Source organism: Mytilus trossulus, chromosome 14 (assembly GCF_036588685.1).
Source record: "Mytilus trossulus isolate FHL-02 chromosome 14, PNRI_Mtr1.1.1.hap1, whole genome shotgun sequence".
Classification (NCBI taxonomy): Eukaryota; Metazoa; Mollusca; class Bivalvia; order Mytilida; family Mytilidae; genus Mytilus; species Mytilus trossulus.
In genome coordinates, this window is record NC_086386.1 from 53,406,873 (window position 1) to 53,431,197 (window position 24,325).

At 31.5% G+C, this 24,325-nt stretch overlaps 1 protein-coding gene across 2 annotated transcripts in view; it reads right to left on the reverse strand.

Annotated features, from left to right (window-relative positions):
• Window positions 1-24,325, reverse strand: part of LOC134696211 (polyunsaturated fatty acid lipoxygenase ALOX12-like) — a 28,066-nt gene that overhangs the window by 3,017 nt on the left and 724 nt on the right. For both annotated transcript variants that reach the window (XM_063557880.1, XM_063557879.1), the window contains exons 2-14: window positions 23,495-24,121; window positions 21,477-21,524; window positions 20,617-20,751; window positions 17,056-17,171; window positions 16,415-16,514; window positions 15,525-15,614; window positions 12,982-13,078; window positions 12,322-12,439; window positions 10,882-10,974; window positions 5,458-5,518; window positions 4,782-4,926; window positions 2,161-2,258; window positions 202-378 (exon numbers count right to left, since the gene is read on the reverse strand). In XM_063557880.1, the coding sequence (XP_063413950.1) occupies window positions 202-378; window positions 2,161-2,258; window positions 4,782-4,926; window positions 5,458-5,518; window positions 10,882-10,974; window positions 12,322-12,439; window positions 12,982-13,078; window positions 15,525-15,614; window positions 16,415-16,514; window positions 17,056-17,171; window positions 20,617-20,751; window positions 21,477-21,524; window positions 23,495-24,100 (1,884 nt within the window). In that variant the 5' untranslated portion in view covers window positions 24,101-24,121. The remainder of the gene's footprint in view (window positions 1-201; window positions 379-2,160; window positions 2,259-4,781; window positions 4,927-5,457; window positions 5,519-10,881; window positions 10,975-12,321; window positions 12,440-12,981; window positions 13,079-15,524; window positions 15,615-16,414; window positions 16,515-17,055; window positions 17,172-20,616; window positions 20,752-21,476; window positions 21,525-23,494; window positions 24,122-24,325) is intronic.

Below are 24,325 nucleotides of genomic sequence, written 5' to 3' on the forward strand. Positions count from 1 at the left end.
CTTTAGTATAAGTATGGTCCTTTTTTGAATTGTGGTAATTAAATCATCGATCACATATCATAAAATAGCTTTCATTTAATTTTAAAGTCAAACATTTATGTTACTAGTATTTTAAATATTTTTTATTACGACCTTTAGATTATATGGAATGCTTACATAAAACACGAGTATAATTGATAAACAAATTTAGACAAACAATACCGCATTTTGAGGTGGACCTCCATGAAGTAACGTTGAATAATTTGGGGGAAATCCATATTGATCATACTGTGGAAAATTCGTAGCAGCATGCATAACCGAGCATATGAATATTGTTGATGTTAGGGTATCAATAAGCTGGCCAGTAGTCTCGAATCTGCCGTTGTTTCCTGGAACTCCCTGTAAAATAAAGTAGAAATTATTTGATAAGTATGTAAGAGGATGTATTTTCTATCGAAAGAACAGTAATACACCACCAGGGTTAATCCGTGGCGAAAAATTAATAAGCCTTCTATATCATTTATTAAATTTGCTTGTTATATATGTAGGTTCAAATTGAGTATTTTATACAAATTTTACTCACTGAAATGGAAACAACGACTAGATCAGTCAAATCAAAAGTTTTAATTTTTAGCATTATACCCCAATATACACAGAAAAAAAGTACCATAAAATCTAACTTGAGGAGAACTAAAAAATAATGGTTTCAAAACTGCATTGATATGGGAGATAACTCTGCCCAAAAAGACAGAACTATCATTAACAATTGGTATGAAATTAAAATTTTACTGCTTCTATTCAAGAGAGTGGATTGATTCTTTTATTTTTTCACCGTCTTTAGAGTATAACAAACAACTTTAAAGGTATCTTTTATCATTACATTACTTGACTGTTTATTAGATTTTTCAACATATTAAGGTTAAAACAATCTCAAATTGAATAAAACTAATTTAGCAAATATTGCTTTTCTGGTTAAAAGTTTCTTTAAGCAAAGTAGATGCTGAACAAGTATAATTCACAGATATACACAATAACAAATATTCATAATTATTTTTTTCTCCAAAATGGTCAAACAGCCATTCATTTGCAATTGCATAAATGAAAAACATATCATGAGCAGAAGTTTATATAATTTATTCAAATACAAACTTTTACCAATTTTGCCGAGTTCATTCCCTTTCCAGTGTTAATTTCCATAAGAAATTAAAAATGCTGATTTATAGTTTCCCTAAGGTTAGATTTTATGGGAGTTTATCCTGTGTATAATTTGGGCTGAATGCTATAGATAAGAACTAAAACATTTTCTGTTGCAATTAAGTACCAAACACTTAGTGTTGTTGTTTCTTCCGATACTTTAATGTATACGTTATAACATGTATAATATGTTTTCACAAATACTACTTCAAATATTTCCTTCTAATTATCGTATATCTATTGTTTTAATGAATTTCTTTCACGCTGATTCAATTTTGTTAAATTAAGCTAATAAAAATTGAAAATGAATTATTCAATTGCAAGAGAACAACTCGACCTCATTAACCTGTTTTTTTTTACCCCATAGAAAGAGATAAAATAACGCATGCATTGTCCGTGTACGGTTTTTTAAAGGAAAAAAAATGTCAACATTGAAAGTGAAACAAATGTAAAAAAGTTGATTGACTGATCCGATCCACAAAAAAAATCATTCTCTTTTTTAAGGAAAAAACGACGATAAAAATACATTTTTAATCTATAATACAAGTTTAAGTAGCATATAAAAATCCAACTACACGAGTTGCTTAATCTATTTAAATCCATGTTTATATTTACATCGCTTATATGGTCCTAGAAGGTCAAACGAAATTTAATAAGAAAGCGTCATTGGTAAAATTCACACGAAACGAAGCTGAATCATATTTAGACAATGGACTGTAAATTGTTTATGTTATACTTTTAATAGTTTGGAAAAGGGTTTACATTGTTTTAAATAAAATTTGAGAATTTGAGTCATATTGGTGAACATAAATTTGACAGTTATAATATATAGTGCCCCTTTAAATTTTCAAAATTACAATATAATAATGGTAGATGCTGCTTTGATCAAAAATACAATACCTTTATCGCACGTTTTTTTTCTCTATTTTGTCGAGGTGAGAATAATTAAAACATTAACCGTGAAATTTAATTTGGTAGTTTACTCACCTTCATTCCAATTCCTCCATTTTCTTGTGCACGTGGTAGCACTAATTCTGTGTAAAAGGCCTGTATCTCAGTGTCGCCTAACAACCTATCCATGATATCTTTAATCAAGCAATAAACATATTAGTTTTTGCAAACAAACCATGTATATTATACTTTTTAAGTATAAACTATGATTTTACTTCGAAAGTTTTCAGGATGACATAATTAAACATGTATCAGTTATTGCTTACATTTTGTAATTCATGAAATGAAAATTAGTAATGACGATCACCTTCATGAAACTTGATAAAAGTAATGCAAACAACGATCAAATATTATTAAGAAACAAAAATAAAATAAAATAAATGTTAACAAATACTATATTTTATTAAATGATTGGTCGGAGCAGAAAATTTCTGAATAAAGAAGAATATGCAATGTACTGATTATAATGAGTATCACATAAACATGTTTCTTTGTGTGTTTTGTTTCATTTATTTATACAGATTTAAGTGGCACATGTAAATTTAAATAACATTCACCAATAAACTCATCATAGATACCAGGCTGAACCTGTGTATGCTAGAAACGTCTCTTCTAAAAATGACTCATATATGATAATAGTATTGAAGATTCGGGATTCTAGTGACTATAACATAAGTCGATATGTTATGTGTACTGAATCAAAACCGTAAGTGATGGTTAAACTTTAATTAAATATTTGAAATTAAATGTTTACTTAGAACAAATCACACGTTTAAACATACGTATATGTTTTCCATTTTGATTCATCAAAAATAGGGTAAAGACAAAACTAGATCAGACATTCAGATACATTTTACAGATAAAGTGACGTTTCTTTTATATACTTTATATTGTAAATTGTAAAGTAAAACGTGTTTATTTTATTATTGATTTTATATACTTTTGATAAATAATAACTTTCAATCTAGTTAAACATACAAATGTAGAACAAACGCAGCTATTTAAATTTGATGAATCACGGTTTCAATCAAAGAAATACTTGAAATCCATGGGGCTCTGGACAGAAAAATAGATGCTGTCCACATTTGGCACCAATCATGGAATTGTTAACAACATATGTAACCTAAAGGGTCCCTTTATTGCTTGCTGTTCGGCGTGAGCCAATGTTCGTATTGAAGGCCGTACCTTGACCTATAATGATTTATTTTTATCAATTGTTAGTTGGATGGAGAGTTGTCTCATTCCACATCCTCCTATATCCTGTTTTATTCATCTTTGTGTAATTCAGTTATATAGAGTGCATTTTAATTTCTCGAATCGTTTACGGTAACAGATGATACTACTCTTAAAAGAAGCTAATTACCGACAAAATAATTTATCAGTTTTAACATTTGATATACAGAAAGAAAATGGGGTCTGATTTCCAATAAGATAACTCTTCAAATCAGACTTACTGAAGCAAAAATGCACAACTATTGGTCACTGAATGGACCTCAACAAGGCCCGTACCGCATAGTCAGATATAGAACACCCCGCAGTGACAAATGTAAAAATAAAACGAAAAAAATAAAGTCCTCATTTATATACTATATAAATAACAAAAAAAAGCAGGTAACAAAGCAAAAAACGACAACCACAGAATTACAGGCTCCTGACCAGGGATATGTACACAAAATGTGTCGGGGTTTAACATAATTCCGGGATTCCAACCATACTCCTAATATGTGACAGTGGACTAAAAGTTTAAGTTAAATGTAAGAACGTACTATAATAGAGCTGCGCCACGTGCGTATGATACGCCCGTCGTCTTGTGTCTTTTGTGTGTATAATGTTTGGTGATGAATTAAAATTTTGTTTTAGAGTTATTGATTTTTTGTTGTAAAAACAAACTTTATTTCACAACAAAATCTTTTTTACAACAAAAAAACTCTAAAATAAGATTTTTACATGTTTGATTCATCACCAAAAATTATACAGATCTTAAGATAAATATAACGTAGAAGTGTGTAAAATTTAAGCAATAATCATTAATCTTGTTTTGACATACAGCGCAACAGGTGACCCCCCTTTTTTTTTTTTTACAAAAACTCAATAAATCTAAAAATTAAACTTTGAATCATCACCAAACAATTCAGACCTTTCGATTGATATAGCTTAAACGTGTGTAAATTTCTAAGCAATACTCATAAATCGTATTTGAGATACGGCGCGACATTTTAAAAATCCACACCCCTGTTTTAGTAACAAAGTCCCGTAACTCAACAAGTTAAAATCTTATGTTCAACAAAAGTATATAGATTGTTTTACAGCAGATTTCAGTCAGTATGTAGCTAATAGTAATATCTTTGGTTAGCTTGCTTGTTAGCTGAACCGTGAAGTCATTGTAAGGTAAGGTTTACTACCCTCCTTTTAAAGTAGCTAAGTCCTACAGAGAGATAGATTGGTTATCTGTTGGGCTAGTCTACTATTAAAGGAGGGTAATTTACCTAACCTAACAATGACTTCACGGTTCAGCTAACAAGCAAGCTAACCAAAGATATTACCATTAGCTACATACTGACTGAAATCTGCTGTAAACATCATAAACTGATTCCATCTCTTTGAATTTGTTAACCAAGGTTTAATATTTTAATTTTACAAGTTGAAAAGTACCTTACCGTCGTCATTTACTCCTGAATAGTAGTGATGAACATATTGTTCTACATAACTGTGTATTGCATTGTATAGTCGCAAACCATCTTCGGCATAGAAAAACCCTGGTATGTTAACCTGGTTACGTCCATTAGCATCTTGATTTATAAGCTGCAAAGACGTTATACTTGCTCTATTATTTACCATATAGATGTGTGGATAAACCATGCAATAGCGAGGAATATAAAAGAATTTTAAAGTATAATATTGAGTTGATCCTAATTTGAAGACTGGACAATACCTTCTTATTTCAAGTTGAATCTTTCCATCAAATATTAAACATACCCGCTGCAGTCGAACACATTAGAATTGAAATATGTTGATCAAGGGGGATATCATTATACAACACTGTCATGGATAGGAAAGACTCATCATAGGTTTAAAGAAAGTAGAACATTAATAATTATAATTCAAAGTCATATTATTTTTTACAAATGTGTATTGTTTCAAAATTCAAAAGTCGAAAATAACTCACTTGACAAGTTTAAAGGCCCTATTTTACATGACTAAAAATGACTTTCAAAACAAACTTTAGACATACCTATACAAGCATGCAAGCATGCCAAAAACAATTTTAACTATTTCAGAGTAAATTAAATTAGAAACGTAGTGTAACATTAATTCTATACAACATGTACTTACTCCTCTTTCTTGTAGGTCTACTGGAAACGTGCCATCGATATTCATATTCCAATCGCCCAACCTATAATTCCACATAAATGAATTTACAATGCATTTTCATTATCTTTGTCAACCTGATGGACTTGTGAAGGATAAAAAACTAAAACTTTAAAACAAACACCATTGTCCTGTTTTCAGGAGACGTTAGCATGTGGCTTTTTCACTGGAATTCTGATTTAATGTCAACAGGAAGTTGTCAAGTTTGTAGTTTTTTTAACTCCAAAACGAATGAAAAAAAAAGGCTACATTTTTGTTCATTTGAATTTTTGCATATATCAAAAGGTGCTGATAAGACTATTTTTTTTTATTATAATGTTATCTTAAACAGATATATCATGTTACATTTGTAAGGAGGGGTATTTGCGAAAAAGGACCAGTCGAGAGAATGTTTAATTTCGCGAGCCCTAAGGCGAGGGAAATTCATTCTCAAGACTGTTTTTTTTTCTTGCAAATACCCCTCAAGAACGTGCTATATCTGTTTAATTACACCGAATGTTAATGTTCAAAACGCATTGATGATCGTGATGTTACAAGTGTCCAGTCGGATATAGTATTCTTTGGCAAATACCACGGCAGAGATGGTAAAACCGGTATATCCTTTTGGCAAATACTCTGGCGGCGTTAAAAAATGAACGATATTCATTGGATTACAGTAAATTGGTGAAAAATACACTGGCTATCAACCGATCAAAATCCAGGAGTCTTACATAAGGTGTAATTATGTAAATATACTAGATAATTTATACATATTACAAAAAGTTCAAACGAAACAAATTTACAATGAGTGGATACCTTTTGTATATATACCTATAAACCTGTCGTGCGTATTTTAGAATATAAGCCATCCAATGACTCCATAAGACTGTCAGTAACCTAACAGAGATACATATATCTTTAGATTTTTTAAGTAAGAGACAACAAGTTCGATCATATAACGGCGATTTCATTAGGTCTGTTTAGCTTCATGTTTAGAATATTTGTATATATGTTTTCACCAAAGTGTGAAAGAATGATTGTTTAAGGACTGCATCAGTCATCAAATAACTACATACATTTATTACTATATATAAGTCAAACTAAAGTTTTTTTAAAGTGCGGATTAAAATAGAGTTGAATAATTGTTATTGATTAACATGCTAGTAGTTAGTCAGTGAGTTTTTATAGCTGATGTTTGGGGAAGTATTTGCAAAAGATGAAGGCGAACCTTCGCTTTTAGTTTTACGAGACAATTATCTTTTTCTATATATATTTGTCACAGAGGTCAATATACATAGTCTGGTCGAAATTTAATCATAATGCTTCATGCATCAAGTTCATTAACAAACCTTATTAGAGGAATCTTATTGTCCTTATTGTTAGTGTAAAACGACAGATTCAAAACACTTTTATAACTGTTCACGTTTTTCCCATGTTTTTCCCACGTGTTTATGATATCTCGACCTTTTTTTAGATTATCATAATTTGGTGTTTTAAACTTCGTAACTACATTTTTTTTTAAATTTCCATGACATACTTACTAGTTATGAACCCTTTAACATTTGTAAGTCAATAGATAGTATTAATTTGTATTGAACTATATAAAAACATTACATTTGAATATATCAAATAGAAGTAACCGGATTTACAAGTACTTATAATCAGCGTATTATCTCTGATATTTGTTAATAAGTTTTAGAACATAGTAAAGTGCTTTCGACCAATGAAATGCAAGGATTTTCACCCTCTTAACAGTGAAGAATGACACAAAACATGTTCTTATTTAGTGATTATCTTATTGTTATGCTCTGAATTACAAAGGGCCAATTAGTGTTGCCAATATTGCCTAGAGGCAATTAGCAAGGACAGTGTACTGAAAAAATAGTTATGACCCCAGGCTTTTTAATCAAGATTCAATTATTTGTATAAATTTAACTGTAATAAATATTCTTTAATACACAAGCAGTTCAAATTTCTAAACAATATCTTTTTCCATTTTTGAAAATGACAACTTTGTTTATACAATTTGGCACATTTATTGTCATGGTACTATTATCGTTTTCTTTGTCTTCGAAACTGAGCTGGTTACTTTTGGCAATGGACAAGTCATTTTCTTGCTTAACGTTTTTGCTTGTGGGTACTGGCGGCTGTAATGCCTTGCTTACATTATCCTGTAATGTTTCTAACGGGCGTTTATATGTGTCGACGGCCGTTGATCGGTGACCACTTCTTGATTTTACAGTTGAATCGGAAAATCCGGCATTGAAAAGTGTGGTGCAGCATGTAACTTTCCCAGAATGGTTGGTGATATTACGATCAGTAGTTGAAATTCCCGCAGCCTTAAATAATTCCTTCATTTTGCTAGACAATGTGTTAATACCAATCGGCTGGACGCTAAAGCGAATAGAACCATCGCTAGCTTTATGTGGTAGCGGTTTACGGTAAAACCTACCTTCACGTGGAATAAGTGACAAGTATTTCTCATAAATTGTAACTAGGCATCTTGGGTTTGTTGGGTCACTTTTCTGAGTTCTGCGTTTGACATCAACGTTTCTGTTATTCAGGCCACCTTGTACATTCCTACACAGCCTCCCGGTATAATGGAGTAATTTATTACCAATTGTGTCCACAGAAATTCGAAATTGACTAGCATCAAGTTGTTTGTGTTCATCTAAAGCACGAAATCCAAATAACTTGCAGTTGTAGAAAAAAACTATATTGGTTAGCCCATTTGAAGTGTTACAATTAAAAACTCCACTATCCCACATGGCCTCCTCGTCTGTTGTTAATATAGGGTCTGCCCTTTTTACGTTAGTTCCAATACCATTATTGGTTAGTTCTTTCATTCGACTGTCAAGACATTTTCTAAAAAACGCAAATGTAGATGAATCCTTTTCAAAGAGGCTCACGTCATTTCTGTTACAATCTGTTCTCAGATACCTACAAAAAGTGGTGGTTTTACTCTTTGTTTTAATACATATAAAGACTTATAAAGGATTAGTAGAACTTTTTTAAAGATGAATTGGTTGAAGAAGAAATTATTTTTCAGAAAAGTAAAATAACCGACGACGAATTGCAATACAGTGAAACCTGTCTAGTACGACCTCCTTGGTACTTCAATTTTTTGTTAGATTTTGTTAGATGTTCGGTTTAACAGATTCACATCGCATAAAATTTTATATGACTGGACTTAGGATCATATATGTTAAGTTTAGGTGGGTTTTCGATTCCTTCAAGGTTCTGTTTACACTGGTTTCATTGTAGTTTAAAAACGTAGTTAAAATTGAGATTAAAATTGTCATTCGTGTTTTTTTAAACGCGAGTTTTATCTCCCGAGCGAGGGGGTGGGAGACGACCCCAGAAGACAAGAAATGTATACATGTATGAGTTTGCTTTCCAAAATTGGCCGAATGAGTTGAATATACAGCTTTTTAGTAAATCAATACAAAATGAAATTAGCCATGTTAAAACTAGACTAATTTAAACTGTAATAGTATGTCTTAGAATTAATTATTGTTTGTTTGCTGTCTCTTCACGAATACATCATATCTCAATTATCTATTAAAAACAGTATATTGAAAGTATAGGTTGAGACAATTTAAGCATATTCGGAAATAATAACATTGGGATACATAATTATTGGCAAGCAGAATAAAATTATTAGAATATCCGAAAAATAACTGTCAAATTATTTTATTGTATTTTTTTTGTCCATAATAGTAGTTTTAAAATAACACCTTTTTATAATATATTTTTTGGTTGAAGGGTTTGGGGTATATAAATGGTATCGAATAGAGAAAAAAACACACAAAAGGAAAGGATTTTACCTTAAAAAAAACAAGGGAACACCCTTTTGATTTTTGGAGGTTTGGGGGAGGGGAGGGGGAGGGGAAGATATTTTAAGTAAAAAAATACGATCGAACATTTTAGGAAAAAATGCAGATTGAGCAGTGTTATAAAATCAAACTGGTAGGATGATTATGACAGGCTTGTCCTTTTTGACAGTACTTGTAAACGAAAATGCAGGAGAAAGGTTTTCTGATATGCAGTAAAAAATCAATTGATGATTTTTTTTATAAGCCCCCTGCCTAGAATTCCTGCCTCAAATGTTGCTTCCACAAAACAAGTTACGATACATTTTAAAAGTAAACTATTTTTAAGGAGAGGGGCTAAAATCAAATGTAAAAGGACAGGTGAAACCTTTTGCAAAAAAAGCAGTATGACCCATGACAAAAAGTAAAAAAAAGGCAAGATATATATGACACAGTAAATGTAAAATGAGGATTCAGGTAAAAGTTCGTCTCCAATATGTATTGAAAAACCCAGAATGCAAACCCCCCTTTTCCACTCGAAATCAAATGTTTGCTCCCTTAAAACAAGTAAACGAACGTATTTCAACAGTTGTTGCCCCCCCTTTTCCACCAACCCGTTTAACTATACCGAACTCCAAGACAGCGGTTACAAAAACAAATATCAAAATCAACACAAATGCAATTCATAAAATTACATTTTCATAGTTTTAGTACAATGTAACATCTACATCAAACGCTATATACTGGATTGTGGAAGCTGTGGACTACAATTCCAATAAAATGTTGATTTTGATGATTTTACTTGTAACGGCTGTCCTGGTGTTATATATATTGAAATTTAAAATTTGTAACTTACCTTTGAATGCCTGATGCTAACTGGACCAATGAATTTGGTGGATAAGGACTGGTATCAACACGTCTACATTCTTGTATAAAGTGTGCCATCCAATAGTTTAAAAGTTCATTTGAGAGTAAATTCGGATCACTTGGTATTGCATTACCACCATCAGTTATTGTTTCTTGATACAAATTTCTTTCTAAAGTCCACGCAACCCAGACGCCTAAAGCCCACTTGTTGTTATTTCTAGTCTTTTTCGGAATAGCTTTAAGAATTCTCTCTTGTAAGTCTGAATCCGACAATGGAACAGAAAATCTACGCGGGGCCGCAGCCTCACACACGACCGGCTCGTTTTCATATTTTACAAGGTCCTGAGTAGGTAAAAGCATTAAATCATTCTCGGACACTTCTTCTTTTAATTCAAAAGTTCCAATTCCAACAAGTTGATTCATTTTAGACTTAAAGATGCATACATGTTACTGACTTGAAAATGATAATACTTTTAATAGTCATTAGAGCAAGACAGTTAGCTAGAGGGGTTATTTGTTTGGCCATATTTTCAAGAACTGTGTTCATGTATACCATTTAACACAGTACATATAATTAATCAAGAATAGAGTTTATATGTTCTAAGTTTGTAAGAACATGATAACCCTCTTCTTCATGATTAGTACTCGCTAACGCTCGTACTTAACCATGAAGAAGAGGATTACCATGTTCTTACATATACATAATTCCTCTATAAGTTTAAACACACACCTTTGTTTAATCAATTGTAAAACACCAGCTGAATGAATGTTTATTGTTGTGTTAAGGTATCCTCCAGGAACAAACAGAAGATCGCGTGCCATTCTGCAAAAATAAGATAATTGATGGCGGATTAATTAAACACTAAAATTCTGCTTTGAATGAATTTAAAAAAAAAAGAATGAAACATGTATAAAATCTGCGAATAAGTTTTCAAATATTTAGATAAACCTTTTCACATATGTGGTTATATTAAACTAGCTTTATTTTTTAAGTAAAAGTTATGTATATCGCTATTCTAAAAAAAAATGAATCATACTATGTGTTATTTACAGTTTTGCACTAGATGCAAGAAGATTCGATATTTCTTTTTAAATTCTAACTAGCTAGTCATGGACATCCTAAAACGGTTGTTTGACGTGACTCGGTACTAATATATACCGTCAACGTGTTATTTGTATTATCTTTCATTTTTGCTGGTGTGTAAACCTTCTATGTTTATTTGATACATGATAATGTGGCTCTGTTCTTTTAAAGATCCCGCCATGGTGTTTTTATTTTATCATAATGCCATTATGTTATTGTTCTACTACAATTCCAAAAATACTTGAACGACAAAATAATGTTATATCTCTTTCTGTGTGACGTCAAATACGCGCGACTCTACACTAGAGTTGATGGGAAACTGTTTACTCGCGTATTGGTATTAACCATTTGTGGATTCTTAAAATTGCTAAAGACCTTCTGGATCTAATAATTCTAAATCTTAATCTTTTTCTAATATTAATTTTATACGCACTTTTGCTTTTTCAACTACGTATACCACCATTCCCCATGTGAAATCATAATTTTGAAAATACTTTGAACGACAAAATTATCTTCCTGTGTGATATTTTTATTCTGACGCCAAACACGCGACTTTACATTAGAATTGAATTGAACCTTGCCATTTAGGCAACGGACTTCAAGTATTGTAATCCTTAATGGGTTGATTTAAAATACAAATATAAGTAAGCAATGCATGTGGTTGTTAAATTTAATAGATGTTTTTTATGTTTTTTGTTTAATATTTGTTTGTTTTGAGATTGTGACACAGTGATGACTGCTGTACCGCTATTATGATACTTTTACATAGTACGCCAGTACTGTTCACCCATCGTTGTAAAAATTATAGAATTTTAATGCCACTATCATACAAGTGAGAGGTTTAACGCCATAAAACTGGGTTCAATCCACCATTTGTTTACATTACAAAATGCCTGTACCAAGTCAGGAATATGACAGTTGTCATTCGATTTTGCCATTTGATTAGGGACGTTTTGAATTTTCCTCGGAGTTTTGTATATTTGAGATTTCACTTTTTTGGTACATTTTCTATTTTTTTTTTCAAACTCAATTACTATGCATACAAATTACCCTTCCTTTGTATAGCAAAAAGCTTTTGACACTTACTCGTTGATTGCAAGGTTGTAATAAAAATGTGGAACAAGCAATTTATATATCGGGTGTCTTGACGAGAGATTGCGTTGAACACAAATAACAACGCCTTCCATTAATAGATGAGTTAGCCCTGCAATGTATTAAAAATTGTTATATCAATGGAATATGAATATAGATATATCATTTGTATTGCAAAAAATCGGTTTTTGTCCACTTCTGAATTAAAGTTAAACACTTCGGTGTTGACGTTAATATCAATTATATGGTCATTTTATTTTTTAATTTACTGTTTGTAAAAGTAGGAACTATTCGAAATACTAATGCTTTTCTAATCCCAGGTATAGTGTAACTGAGCCGCATTTGGCATAACTTTTTTGAACTTTTTAGGCCTTCAATACTTTTCAACTTTACAATTGTTTGGCTCACTAACTATTTTGATCTCAGCGTCAATGATGTGTCTTTTGAACATGAAACGCGCGTATGGAGTATCAACTTTAAAGCCTTGTCATCCGTATCTGATGTTATCAAAAATTCATATACGCAATCACGATCTGGTTGACCATTACCAAAATATCTCTTACATTCTAAATAGATTTATCATTGGAACTGTTCATATATTTGTTTACTATCTCTGCCTCTGTTTAAAGTTAAAAAAATCTAAATCATGCATACCTAAATGGACAACGCTCAGTTGCATCGATGCATCCGCTAAATTGGCCCACATCTTTGCTAATCTCCAAGCATTTTGATCGTCGTCTGGTTGAGTTACCTTTAATCCAAACACATGAGATTAAGAAATATCAATTAATAGAAATGTTGCATTATGAACCTGCTGATGACTAAAATGTCTGCAATTTTTTTTTTAAATAAGTATCCTCCGGTAATATAAAACCAAATCAAAATGTAATAGAAACGTCATGCTGAGCATGTGCATTTGAAAATATAAGACATAATGGAAATATTCAGTAAAATCATGTGCATCTGTATTTTTCAAATTCATAATTTGGAAAGACACCATATCACACCTAATTATAATTGCAGGTAATGACATGTTAATTCCGATGTTCATGTATTATGTACAATGTTCTTGGCGACACTCTGGTTTAAAGCGTTTGTGACGTAACTATAATGAGTAATAAAGATTCAGCCGGTTGTACGAACGTTTCATTAAATTTAACGGCTAATTAAAGAGTCATTAGCGTTATTTCTATGCATATCTTTACAATTGCAACATGTTCAAAGCTGTATTTTAAATTTAAAAGTTTGACCTATTAATATATCCCAAACAGTACTATCACCAGTCTTTTGAACAAAGAGATGGACTTTTTTTTCTTTCTGTAAAGTATCACATCAGCAATGAGCAAAATGCAAGATGAAGAACAGCAATAAAAGTATTTCCTTGCATATAATCATGTCTTTTTGATTTTGTGTTAATGTCTATTTTTTTTTTATCTTGCATTGTCTTAGATATGACCAGGCCTTGAACATTCCCGATTTGGATTAGTACCTTAGGAAAATAAATATCTAAGCAAGGAAAGTCAAATACTATAAGACATTCCAATGGGTAGGCTTTTTTTGTGAAGTTTTGTTCTAAAATTCCATTATGGGAAATCTTATTTTTTCAAATGGTTAGGATATTCAAGCCTGAATGTTAATCAATTTACCTGTTAACCTATTTTTTCACATTTCATATGCATTGTATCATTTTTCCAAAAGTTGGATTGTGATTTGAATTTCCAAAAAAAGTATTTTGCTCTTTGAAATATTGGCTTTTAATAATTTGCCGAAGAAGAAAAAAAAATGTTCATCTGCCTTTGAGTTAAGTCTGACATATACACTTAAATAAAAGTATGTTTCATATATATACATGTATATATAGACAAATGTAGTATTTTTGGCCTAAGAACTGCATTTTTCTTATTTTTGTTTATAAAATATATTGTTTACAAATATTTTTACAACTGTATCATATTTTGATGTGAAACTTAATGGTTATTGACTCAAACCTTCAAAACACAAATGATTTATAGTTCAAACAATTCAAAGTTAACACATTTATTTAAAATATTTTGAATACATGCGGAACTAATCAGGTTTGGCCAAAGACGACAAGTATCTATACTTTCATGACTTTATTGAAGGCAATAAGCAATTGTCTATATATATATATATATATATTTGAGAGCCCAGGTGGTCGTGTGGTCTAGCGGGACGGCTGCAGTGCAGGCGATTTGGTGTCACGATATCACAGTAGCATGGGTTCGAATCCCGGCGAGGGAAGAACCAAAAATTTGCGAAAGCAAATTTACAGATCTAACATTGTTGGGTTGATGTTTAGACGAGTTGTATATATATATTTATATATATATATATATATATATATATATATATATAGCAACAAAAAAAACTCTAAAAAGAAAATATCACAACCTTTTTTTCTTTAAAACAGATTTGAAGTATGCATACGAAAGAACAACAGTAGTACTGCCACTGATACTTAGCATCTGCCTAAAGTACACTTCATTCAAAAATTAAGGTTTTTCGACCAAAATGTAGTATTTTGTCCTCTAACCTTTACTTTAAATTGAATTGAATAAAGTTATATGTTCACTTCTGATTAAAAAGAGTTTTCACTTATTTACTCAAAGTATATTCTATAAAATAAATTAGTTCTCAATCCCCAATTTTTAACATAAAACCCAAATTTTCAATAAATATAATGAACATAGTAATGAACCCCTACCCAATCTCTGTATCTATAGAAAATCATTTGAAGTATTCGTCCCTAAATTCGTAGATTTTAGTGACTGCTCAATTACTAAATGGTATGTGCAAACAAATTGAATTAGGTCACTGTATATGATTTATCTGAATCAATATATTTTTAATAAGCATATTCTGTTGTTCGGTTAATGATAAACTATTTAAAGTATCTGCAATAATAAATGAGCTGTTCATCATTGAAATTTTGTCATTTTGAGGTACATTTTTCCTTGGTTGATAAGGATTTTTTTCCCTCAGCAACCGACAAGAAGGCCTGGAATGATTTAGATTTTAAACTGATTTTTATGAATAATGCAACTAACTTTGATGTTAGAAGTAGTTGTTCTATCACATTATTTTTTTTATGTGTTCAGCTGTTGATTGATGCATAAAGTGAATTGATTTTAACAATTGAGTTTTTTTTTATTTGTGATAATGTAGTTAACTCTTACAACTTGTTCTCCATTAGCAACATTCAGAAGAATAGCAACAGGAAGAAAATCATTGTCTGTCTTTTCGAATAACACTACTGGACTAGGAATCTACAAACATACATATGAATACACTAATATATCAACTCAAAGAAACAAATAAATGTCCTATAGTAATGCCAGTCAATAAGATATGACATAAGTTTTGATTACTAGTTCATAAGTTTCATTTATAATTCTTAAAAGATGAAATGCAAAAGACAAAGTCGTATATGAAATTGAACAACATTTAAAACCTCACAAGTACTTTGCCCAAATTGTCTACAAGCACGGCGAGGAAAAGTTTTTACAAATTTAAATACGCTACACTTTCATGACCAGAAAAGTGAAAGGAGGCGAAATATTAAAAAGAAGTCGTAATTCATAGCCTGAAATATATGAAGAATTGTTGAGTTTTGGAAATTAGGAATAAATATTTCCTTCAATTGTGTTCGATATCCGAATGAAGATATCCAAAAGCCTTACTTTCATTGTTTTGCTGTATACAATTGTACCTCTCGAATGCTTCATAAAGACTTACTAAATAGCGTCTGAAAGGAATGTACAATACTTTTTTTTTGTCATTCTTTACTCTGTCTGCAATTCTTGATTCAGATGTGTTTAATTGACAAGGAATCATCGGTAGCATTTTTAATTACAAAACAGGTTGAATGGAAGGTAACAATCATGGTTGTAGTCTCTAGTCATTATAATCAGAAAATGTACAGAAGCATAATAATTTGACACTATTTAACCTGCGTTTTTGTGACAATCCTGATACAAATTTAAGATTGTTGAAGTAAATGATTTACCGACCAAGATGTTAGTTGGTGAGTGAAAGATTTGAAATGATATTTTACTATGTACATTACCGCTAAATCTCTCGGTATGTTGATTTCAGTGATGTATAATCTCCCTTCGCGTATCACGTTATCGACGTCATCAATTGCATCCAGGCCATGCCGAGGCAGACTTAAAATATAAAGCAAAAGCATGTACAATCAATTATGACTCAAAACTACCATGAAAAATCATTTAAAAACAGGCCTCTTGATTGGGACAGGAACATCAAGAAGGAAGCGGAATGCAACATGTTTCATAATCATGCGTAAAGGTATGTAAGTATATATTTGTAATGTCTTTCACCTCAATGCCAATTTTGACATGCTGTCTTTCAAATTAGGTCTTGTTCATTAAGAGATCGTTTGACTGTATTCCAATCGTAACTGTAAAATTCATTGTTGTCCTTTTTTATTTGATTGAATCATTGTGTTACCTCTATAGGCTCGGAAATACAATTGAAATAATATACTAAATTTATTAAAAATATATCAGATTTGTGTTCTATTTCTACTGTTTGATAATACTGGTGAACAGAGAAACCTAGAGTAGACATTTTGCCTCATATTGATTGCCGTTGTAGAGTCACAAAGTAGCATACAACTTATCTTAGTTATATTTTTTTCGAACTGAAACCAACAAATATACTATAGATAAATGACGTCTTTCTTACAGATTCATGATGCCTGCAATCTCATTTGGTTCATTAACCCGCTTTATTAACGATGAGTTGCACTGATTAAGTCTTTGCTGAGCAAAGTTCCGATTGTCTTCCCAATTGATGTTACCCTGGAAATTTAATTTTACACTTATTAATAAATACATACTGATATTTAATACAGTTTGATTATCGCTACTTTACAAAATTTTCCTCTGACCATGCTGCCTGATAATTTCCTTTCTCAGCGGAGTCAAGTGATATAACAAATTATCGCTAGAAGTTGAGGGTGCATTTGGCGTTGTTAATAAAATTCGTCGTAATTGGTAAAATAGCAATAAACAGATAAGCAATTGTCATCTCAACTCGATTGATTTTCACATTTTCATCGTACCAGCTCAAGCGAAAAAATCAATCGCGTTGAGATGACTAACCAACGATAATCTATAAATATTGTAAATGCAATGAACAAACAATGACTTTGGTTGGTAGGTGGTGTTAAGCAAACACTTTAGTTATAATGTTATCTTTATAGATGTTGGTTGTCATAATAAGTGTTGATAGTTTTCAGATCATAGCAAAACTCCGAAACTGTGTTTTACGAAGACAGCATTTGTCAAACGTTAAACGGTAGGGATATTGTCCGGCTTTTTCGAGTGATTTGATCGGGCTTTTTTTTTAGTGTGACCCATTTTTTCGAGTGAATATGATCAAAAATGTAAACAAACAGACTGTCATTCTGAGATGACGTGATTTACCGTATTTGTTAGTGTATTTACGTTTAAAAACTATAGAATAAAGGTTCAAATAAAATACTTTCAAGGCAGATGGTATACTAACACTTGCATTTCATAAACAAGATTCGTTCCGTTGTATATTATCTTTTTCTCAAATATTATTATTGTACAGTATATAAGTGTGATGTCAATAATATATTGTCAGCATAGACATTTCGGATTGAGACGTACATGTATATATTGCATAAGGTGAGATACATGTTCGTTTTAAAAAGAATAAACATTCGACATATTTCATTAACTAATAGAACACACCCGTGATATTGCGGGTCCGTGACTGAATCAAAGTATATAACTATGCGTATGCCTTATTTTAGTATTGGTATTGTCATCTGATCAAGTCATGCCGATTATAAGATGCACAGTTTTCTCTGTTTTCAAAATCTTTCTGTTTGAACATGTTGAACCCGTCGACCTGAAACCTATCAATTATTGGTAATATTATTAATTTGCAAAAACAAAAGGGCCGTGGAGTACTTTTTAACAGTATACAGCAAAATTCTAAATACACCGTTTGGTGGTGCGCATGTCAAATGCGGAACATACAGATCATGTAGGAATAGGTAACAGTTGAATATACTATTGGTATCGGTGTCGGACTCGACTCGGAACTTCTTATTTATTGGCAGTATTAATTACGTGGAAAACAAATGGGCCTGGAGTGGTGTAATTTTTAATCAACACTATTGTACTATATTAGTTATATATAAGGTTGAATTCTTTGATTCATCGTTTTTACGTGATGACGGCTGACAAATTGGACCTCGTAATTTTAGTATTATAGATTTGTCTTGTATCGTGTATATTGTATTATTATTTTTTTTTCAATGCTACTGCTGTGAAGAGAAGGCTGATTATTCATATGTAATGATTGGTCATATACCAACTTAACACCCTGAAAACTTCCTTTCAATAAAAAAAAGTGCCAAAACAAAGAAACAAATGGATATCTATCAAGACATTACCATGTTGTTCCTGGTGTCATTCAAGGCACTTGACCCTCTAGCTTGTGATATCATATAAAATACGCATTTTGACTGTTTCTATCATTTTTTAAGGATTATATTTAAGCTAAAGAAATATTCATTTCATTATTGATTAAATATGAAATTTTAGTCAAGTTTAATTTTCAATGGCAATAACAAATGGGTGGATTAAGTGTGTGCGTAAATGTTTTTTTATGGGACGGAGTAAGCTAAGGCATCTTTTATTGGAATATCTTTTATTAAAAAGCATTTTTCTGGTTCTTCACTTTCGTCTATTAACATCCTAACACCTGTTTGTTAATCTCTGGAGTTCATCACAAGAAATATTATTAACATGTGAAATCAAAAGTAGCATGAAATTAAGTTAAAATGAATATGAGTTCCCTGTACTATATACTGGAAAGTAGTTGACGAAGGCTTCCCGAACCGAAATTTAATTGAAAGAGGCTTCATTTTGATCAACTTTGTAATACGTTTTTGATACTGTCCTTTACTTTATTACAGCACTAAACTAGAAAAAGTCATTTATTATGGAATTGAGAAAGAAAAAGGTGAATGCGTCAAAGCGACAACAACCCGACCATAGAGCAGACAAAAGCCGAAGGCCACCAATGGGTCTTCAATGTAGCATGAAACTCCCGCACCTGTAAGCGTCCTTCAACTGGCCCCTTAAAAAAATATGTTTACTAGTACAGTGATAATGGACGTCTTACTCAACTCCGAATTATACACAAGAAACTAAAATTAAAAATCATACAAGACTAACAAAGGCCAGAGGCTCCAGACTTGGGACAGGCGAAAAATTGCGGCAGGGTTAAACATGTTAATGAGATCTCCCCATTACATCTAACCAATGTAGAAAAGTAAACGGAAAACAATACGCACATTAAAATTCAGTTCAAGAGAAGTCCGAGCCCGGTGTCAGAAGATGTGACAAAAGAAAGTAAATAAAATGAAAATAATACATGAATAACAACAGACTACTAGCAGTTTACGGACATGCTAGCTCCAGACCCAAATTAAACTTATTGAAAGAATACGTTTTCATCATATGAATATCAGGCACAATCCCTCCCGTTAGAGGTTAAGTATCATACTATCATCAATTATATGAGAAGAACATAACCTGTGTCATGCCAACAACTGTTTTTTTTAATAAATGTGTTTAGTTCCGATGCAAATACCCTAAAAGTGAATCAATATTAAAGCCAACATATAAGGCCGTACGGTTACATATAGTTGTTAATGTTTGTGTCATTTTGGTCTTTTGTGGATAGTTGTCTCATTGGCAATCATTCCACATCTTCTTTTTTATATATTCAATCTTTAATGACCTGACAACAGTATCGTAACTATATCCCTTCTAACTAATTCTGTTTAAAGGTTAGTGTAGAATACATTTTTTTCTCTTCAAACTTTCTATAAAAAAAACCGGACCATTTGATTAAAAGCCCGGACAATAACAAACACTGAATGTTTTTGGTTAAATACATGGAAATTGATCTTCTTTGTTGATAAAAAAATGTTGAAATAGTTAATTGAACTTACCGCATGTGTTACCACTCGAATAAGCCCGAATTACACTCGAAAAAATGACATCACTCGAAAAACTTAGATCCAACTTTGACACTATAACTTTTGTGCGTAACACAAATACAACATCTTTTGAAAATTGACATTTCAATTAGTATCAAATGATAGTATAATTCAATTCAGAAATAAAATATTATACATATAAAAATTCCTTCAAAACGTGTGTGCGATATACATGCTACATTTTCATTTATACTTACTCTTGGTGTTTTGAAATACATTTGGTAAGCTTGGTTTATTTCGACAAACGCTCTCCATCTTTTTGGAAGCCAATTCTTCAAGATTACGATTTCTTTGGATATTAACAATCTAGCTTCCGGCAGTACACTATTTTTCTGAAAAAAATGTATTAACTAACTTTTCAAATCATTATTATTTGTCTTATATATTAACGTGAGAGGAAATTCGCTCATTTGATTTGTTAAAAATATTTTGTCACTCAATACTGGAGGAAAACATTAAATGCAGAATTAGTTGTTCCCGATACTCTGGATGGTGCCATTGAGAAAAAGTATCATAAAAATACCAGTAACGATCTGGGAAAAAGCATGCCAACATTCCTTTAATAGCAATGAATAAATATATCAAAAAAACAAGGTCAAGACGTTGAACCCCACCACATTTCATGTTTGTCTTTCCCAAATCAAGAGCTCGTACAGGAGGTTGTCGTTTGTTGCTGTATTTCACAGTTAAAACAAAAAATAAATAAATAAGGCCGTCTGAATTGTTTTAAATTTGTAATGTTTTATAGCTGATAAAGCGGTATGCCTTCTGCATATATTTAAAGGCCATATTACATGTATGACATATATATGGTATTTGATCTCTCGTGGATAGTTGTCGCATTAGGAATCACACCACATCTTTTTGTTATAATGGTGAATTAGCAGTATTGAGTGTGACATCTTTTATAATATTTATGTATTTTGTTTAAAAGGTATGTATGGTATTCTACATTTTCCCCGTTAACATGAATTAAATGTGCAACCTGTAAATGTTGCACAAGACAAAATCATTATGAGAAAAAGTAATTTAAAAAGTGTTAATTTTGAATACTTACCACAAAATAGTATAATGAGAAGTTTTCGTCCATTGGCAAATTCCTTATCTGTAGAGATATTCAAAGAACAACTTGTGAAACATTCATTCGTTTATTTAAGTACATGTGCAGCTATGCAAATTTTGAGACGCTGTGGAATTTTACTTTTTCGGGAATCCAGTGGATACAGTGTGTTTCGGAACCTTACAATTTGATTTATCTTGTAACGATCTTCATAATGTAATCAAAATGGTATTATGCGATATTCATAAACGTTGAAAATAATTTTAAATTGTTGTGATAAATGACATTCTTTTGATTATATTTTAAGACAATTTGTTAACAAATGACATTGATCACGATAATAAAGTGTTGCTTGAAAATAAAATAAGCCAACAATGGACATTTATAATTCATACAATACATCCAAGTAATGACGTATGATTAAAGCATCTGAAAGAAATACACCGTAGATAGGTAAATATAACACAAAATGGGATATTTGATTGATACAATGAGACCAAATAATATTGATGTAAGCAGTTACGGATCACTGTACATCTGTAATTGATGATCAGCAACCGATGGATCGAGTGAACTATTGTCATCACTGGTAACCATTTACCCATGAGACAAACTTTACAGATTATCACGTTGGTAAGTAAATAACAAAGTGTGTCCGCTAAAAATACATGCTAACCAGCGTGACCAACGTCGACATGGCTAACCAAAAAACCTACGAGTTAAATACAAGGCGTATCTATAGTCCTATAAACTACCAAAAGCAGAGCAAATATGACAAGATCTAAACGATATGAATGATAAGATCTGCCTACTATCAATTTACATTAAAAACTTTGACATGATTTCTTGTAACAGCCCTAACGTACGAATTTTACCACTGTGTTCATTATCTTGAAACTATAATAGATGGAAAGAAAATTCGAACAGTAAATCTGCAAATATCCATTCATTTGATGCCATTGAATGACACGTTATACCATTTTTTTTCTTAAAGCCTTTTATCTGAATGAATGTGCCTAGAAAAACACTTTCAGATTAAATCATTACCGAGTCAACAACCCAATATAATTGAAATTGCAGACATTGTAAGTTGACCTCATATTATAGGCCTTGAAGGATGATTTTAATGACTGTCTTGCGTAATGCTTTGAACAAATATAACAAATATAGAGAAATTTGGAGATGTGAAATGATCGAGAGGACAAATATAAATACAGGTCGATATAGATTGTCGATTGTTTAAGGCATTTTTTTCCCTTAAAACCAAGATAAATACGAATTTAATCTATAGTTTATATAGACTATAAGTGAGGGGTTATGCTATCTATAAAACCATGTTCATAAGATACATGCCTGCATCAAGTCAGGATTATGACATTTGTTGCCCATTTGAGATCAAATACCATTCATTGATGCGATCTTTGTCTACACATTAGATTGGAGATTTTCTCTTTTGAATTTTACTTGAATTTTTTAAAAGATTTATACAAGTCTTTAAAAGCAAAACTAATAAACAAGAAGATAACTACATATGAATTAGTAAGGCATTTGTTGTGTGTCCACACCACTGTAAAATGGAAATATACAAATCTAATAAGGGCAATCATTGAATGTTTTTGATTTTTTTGTTTGTATTGGACACATCACATCGGTATGACTGTGTGTTTTTCGTTTTTATAGATCAAATTAATGTCATATATGATATTTGAAGAAGGCCCCTCATCCTAATAAGATACTCCATCTAATGGATTGCCTTATTAAAGTATAACAGTTACACTTGAGATCAGTATCATTGTATAGTAGATTCGTGTTGCCAAATTTTGCATCTTATTATTCTTTTTGAATTGTGACGTTTTCAGTTCATGTTCTACCTTGGTGTCCTTCGCATCTCCCTGTTTTGCTCGTTTGAACTGTTGAATGTCATACAATTTAATAAATAGCAAAATTAGTAAATTATAAGCCATTGTACATAAAAATGTCGGAAGATTAAGAATAGAAAAAACATCTTCATATACCTTAACAGGTAGTTCTATGTCACCACCATTGTACAATTCATATCCATATTTGAGTTTTTGCTCAGCAAGATGAAAATTTCGCAGATCCAAATTGTATTGACTGCTTTCATCTTGAGGTAGAAGCGTATCTTTTCTACTGGAAAAACCATCAACCGTGATCGTTTTATGAAATGAAAACCGATGTCCACCATCAATTTCTATCCACCGAAAGAACCATCCAAGGTCTCCATTGCCATTTCTATTTATAGTCATAGTTGTAATATCCAGTGGGAGTACAACATCAACCTCAATTTCAACAATACGTATACCATTATCATTACCATTTTCCTGATTTATTTGAATCTGATTCATATGAGCCACTATCCCGTTTCCTAGAGCTGTAATATTGTAGTTTGCAGCTTCTGGATTGGCATTGAGGGGTTGGAGGGATAATCGTACGGTATGCAAATTGTCTCCAAAATTAAATCGATATTTGATATACCATACCGACCACCTTGCAATGTGTAAAATAGTCTTATTTATTGAATTCAGTCTGTCTCCAAAATTCAGCAGATATTTGATCGACAGTATCAACCGTCTAACGAGATATACGAAATACTGATTCATTGCTTTAAACTCAACTTCTCCCTGAAATGAAACAATTCTTAGAGTTTTGTAATATGTATACATTATATTTTGTATTTATGACCAAGCGAGTAAAAAAAACCCGTTTATTAGTGTAATAGTTTATTTCAAACCAGAATTGATACAGCTTATAAGTATATCATAAACATATACATGACTGTACACATACTATATATAAAAAAACGTTAAATGCAAAACAATCCTTCT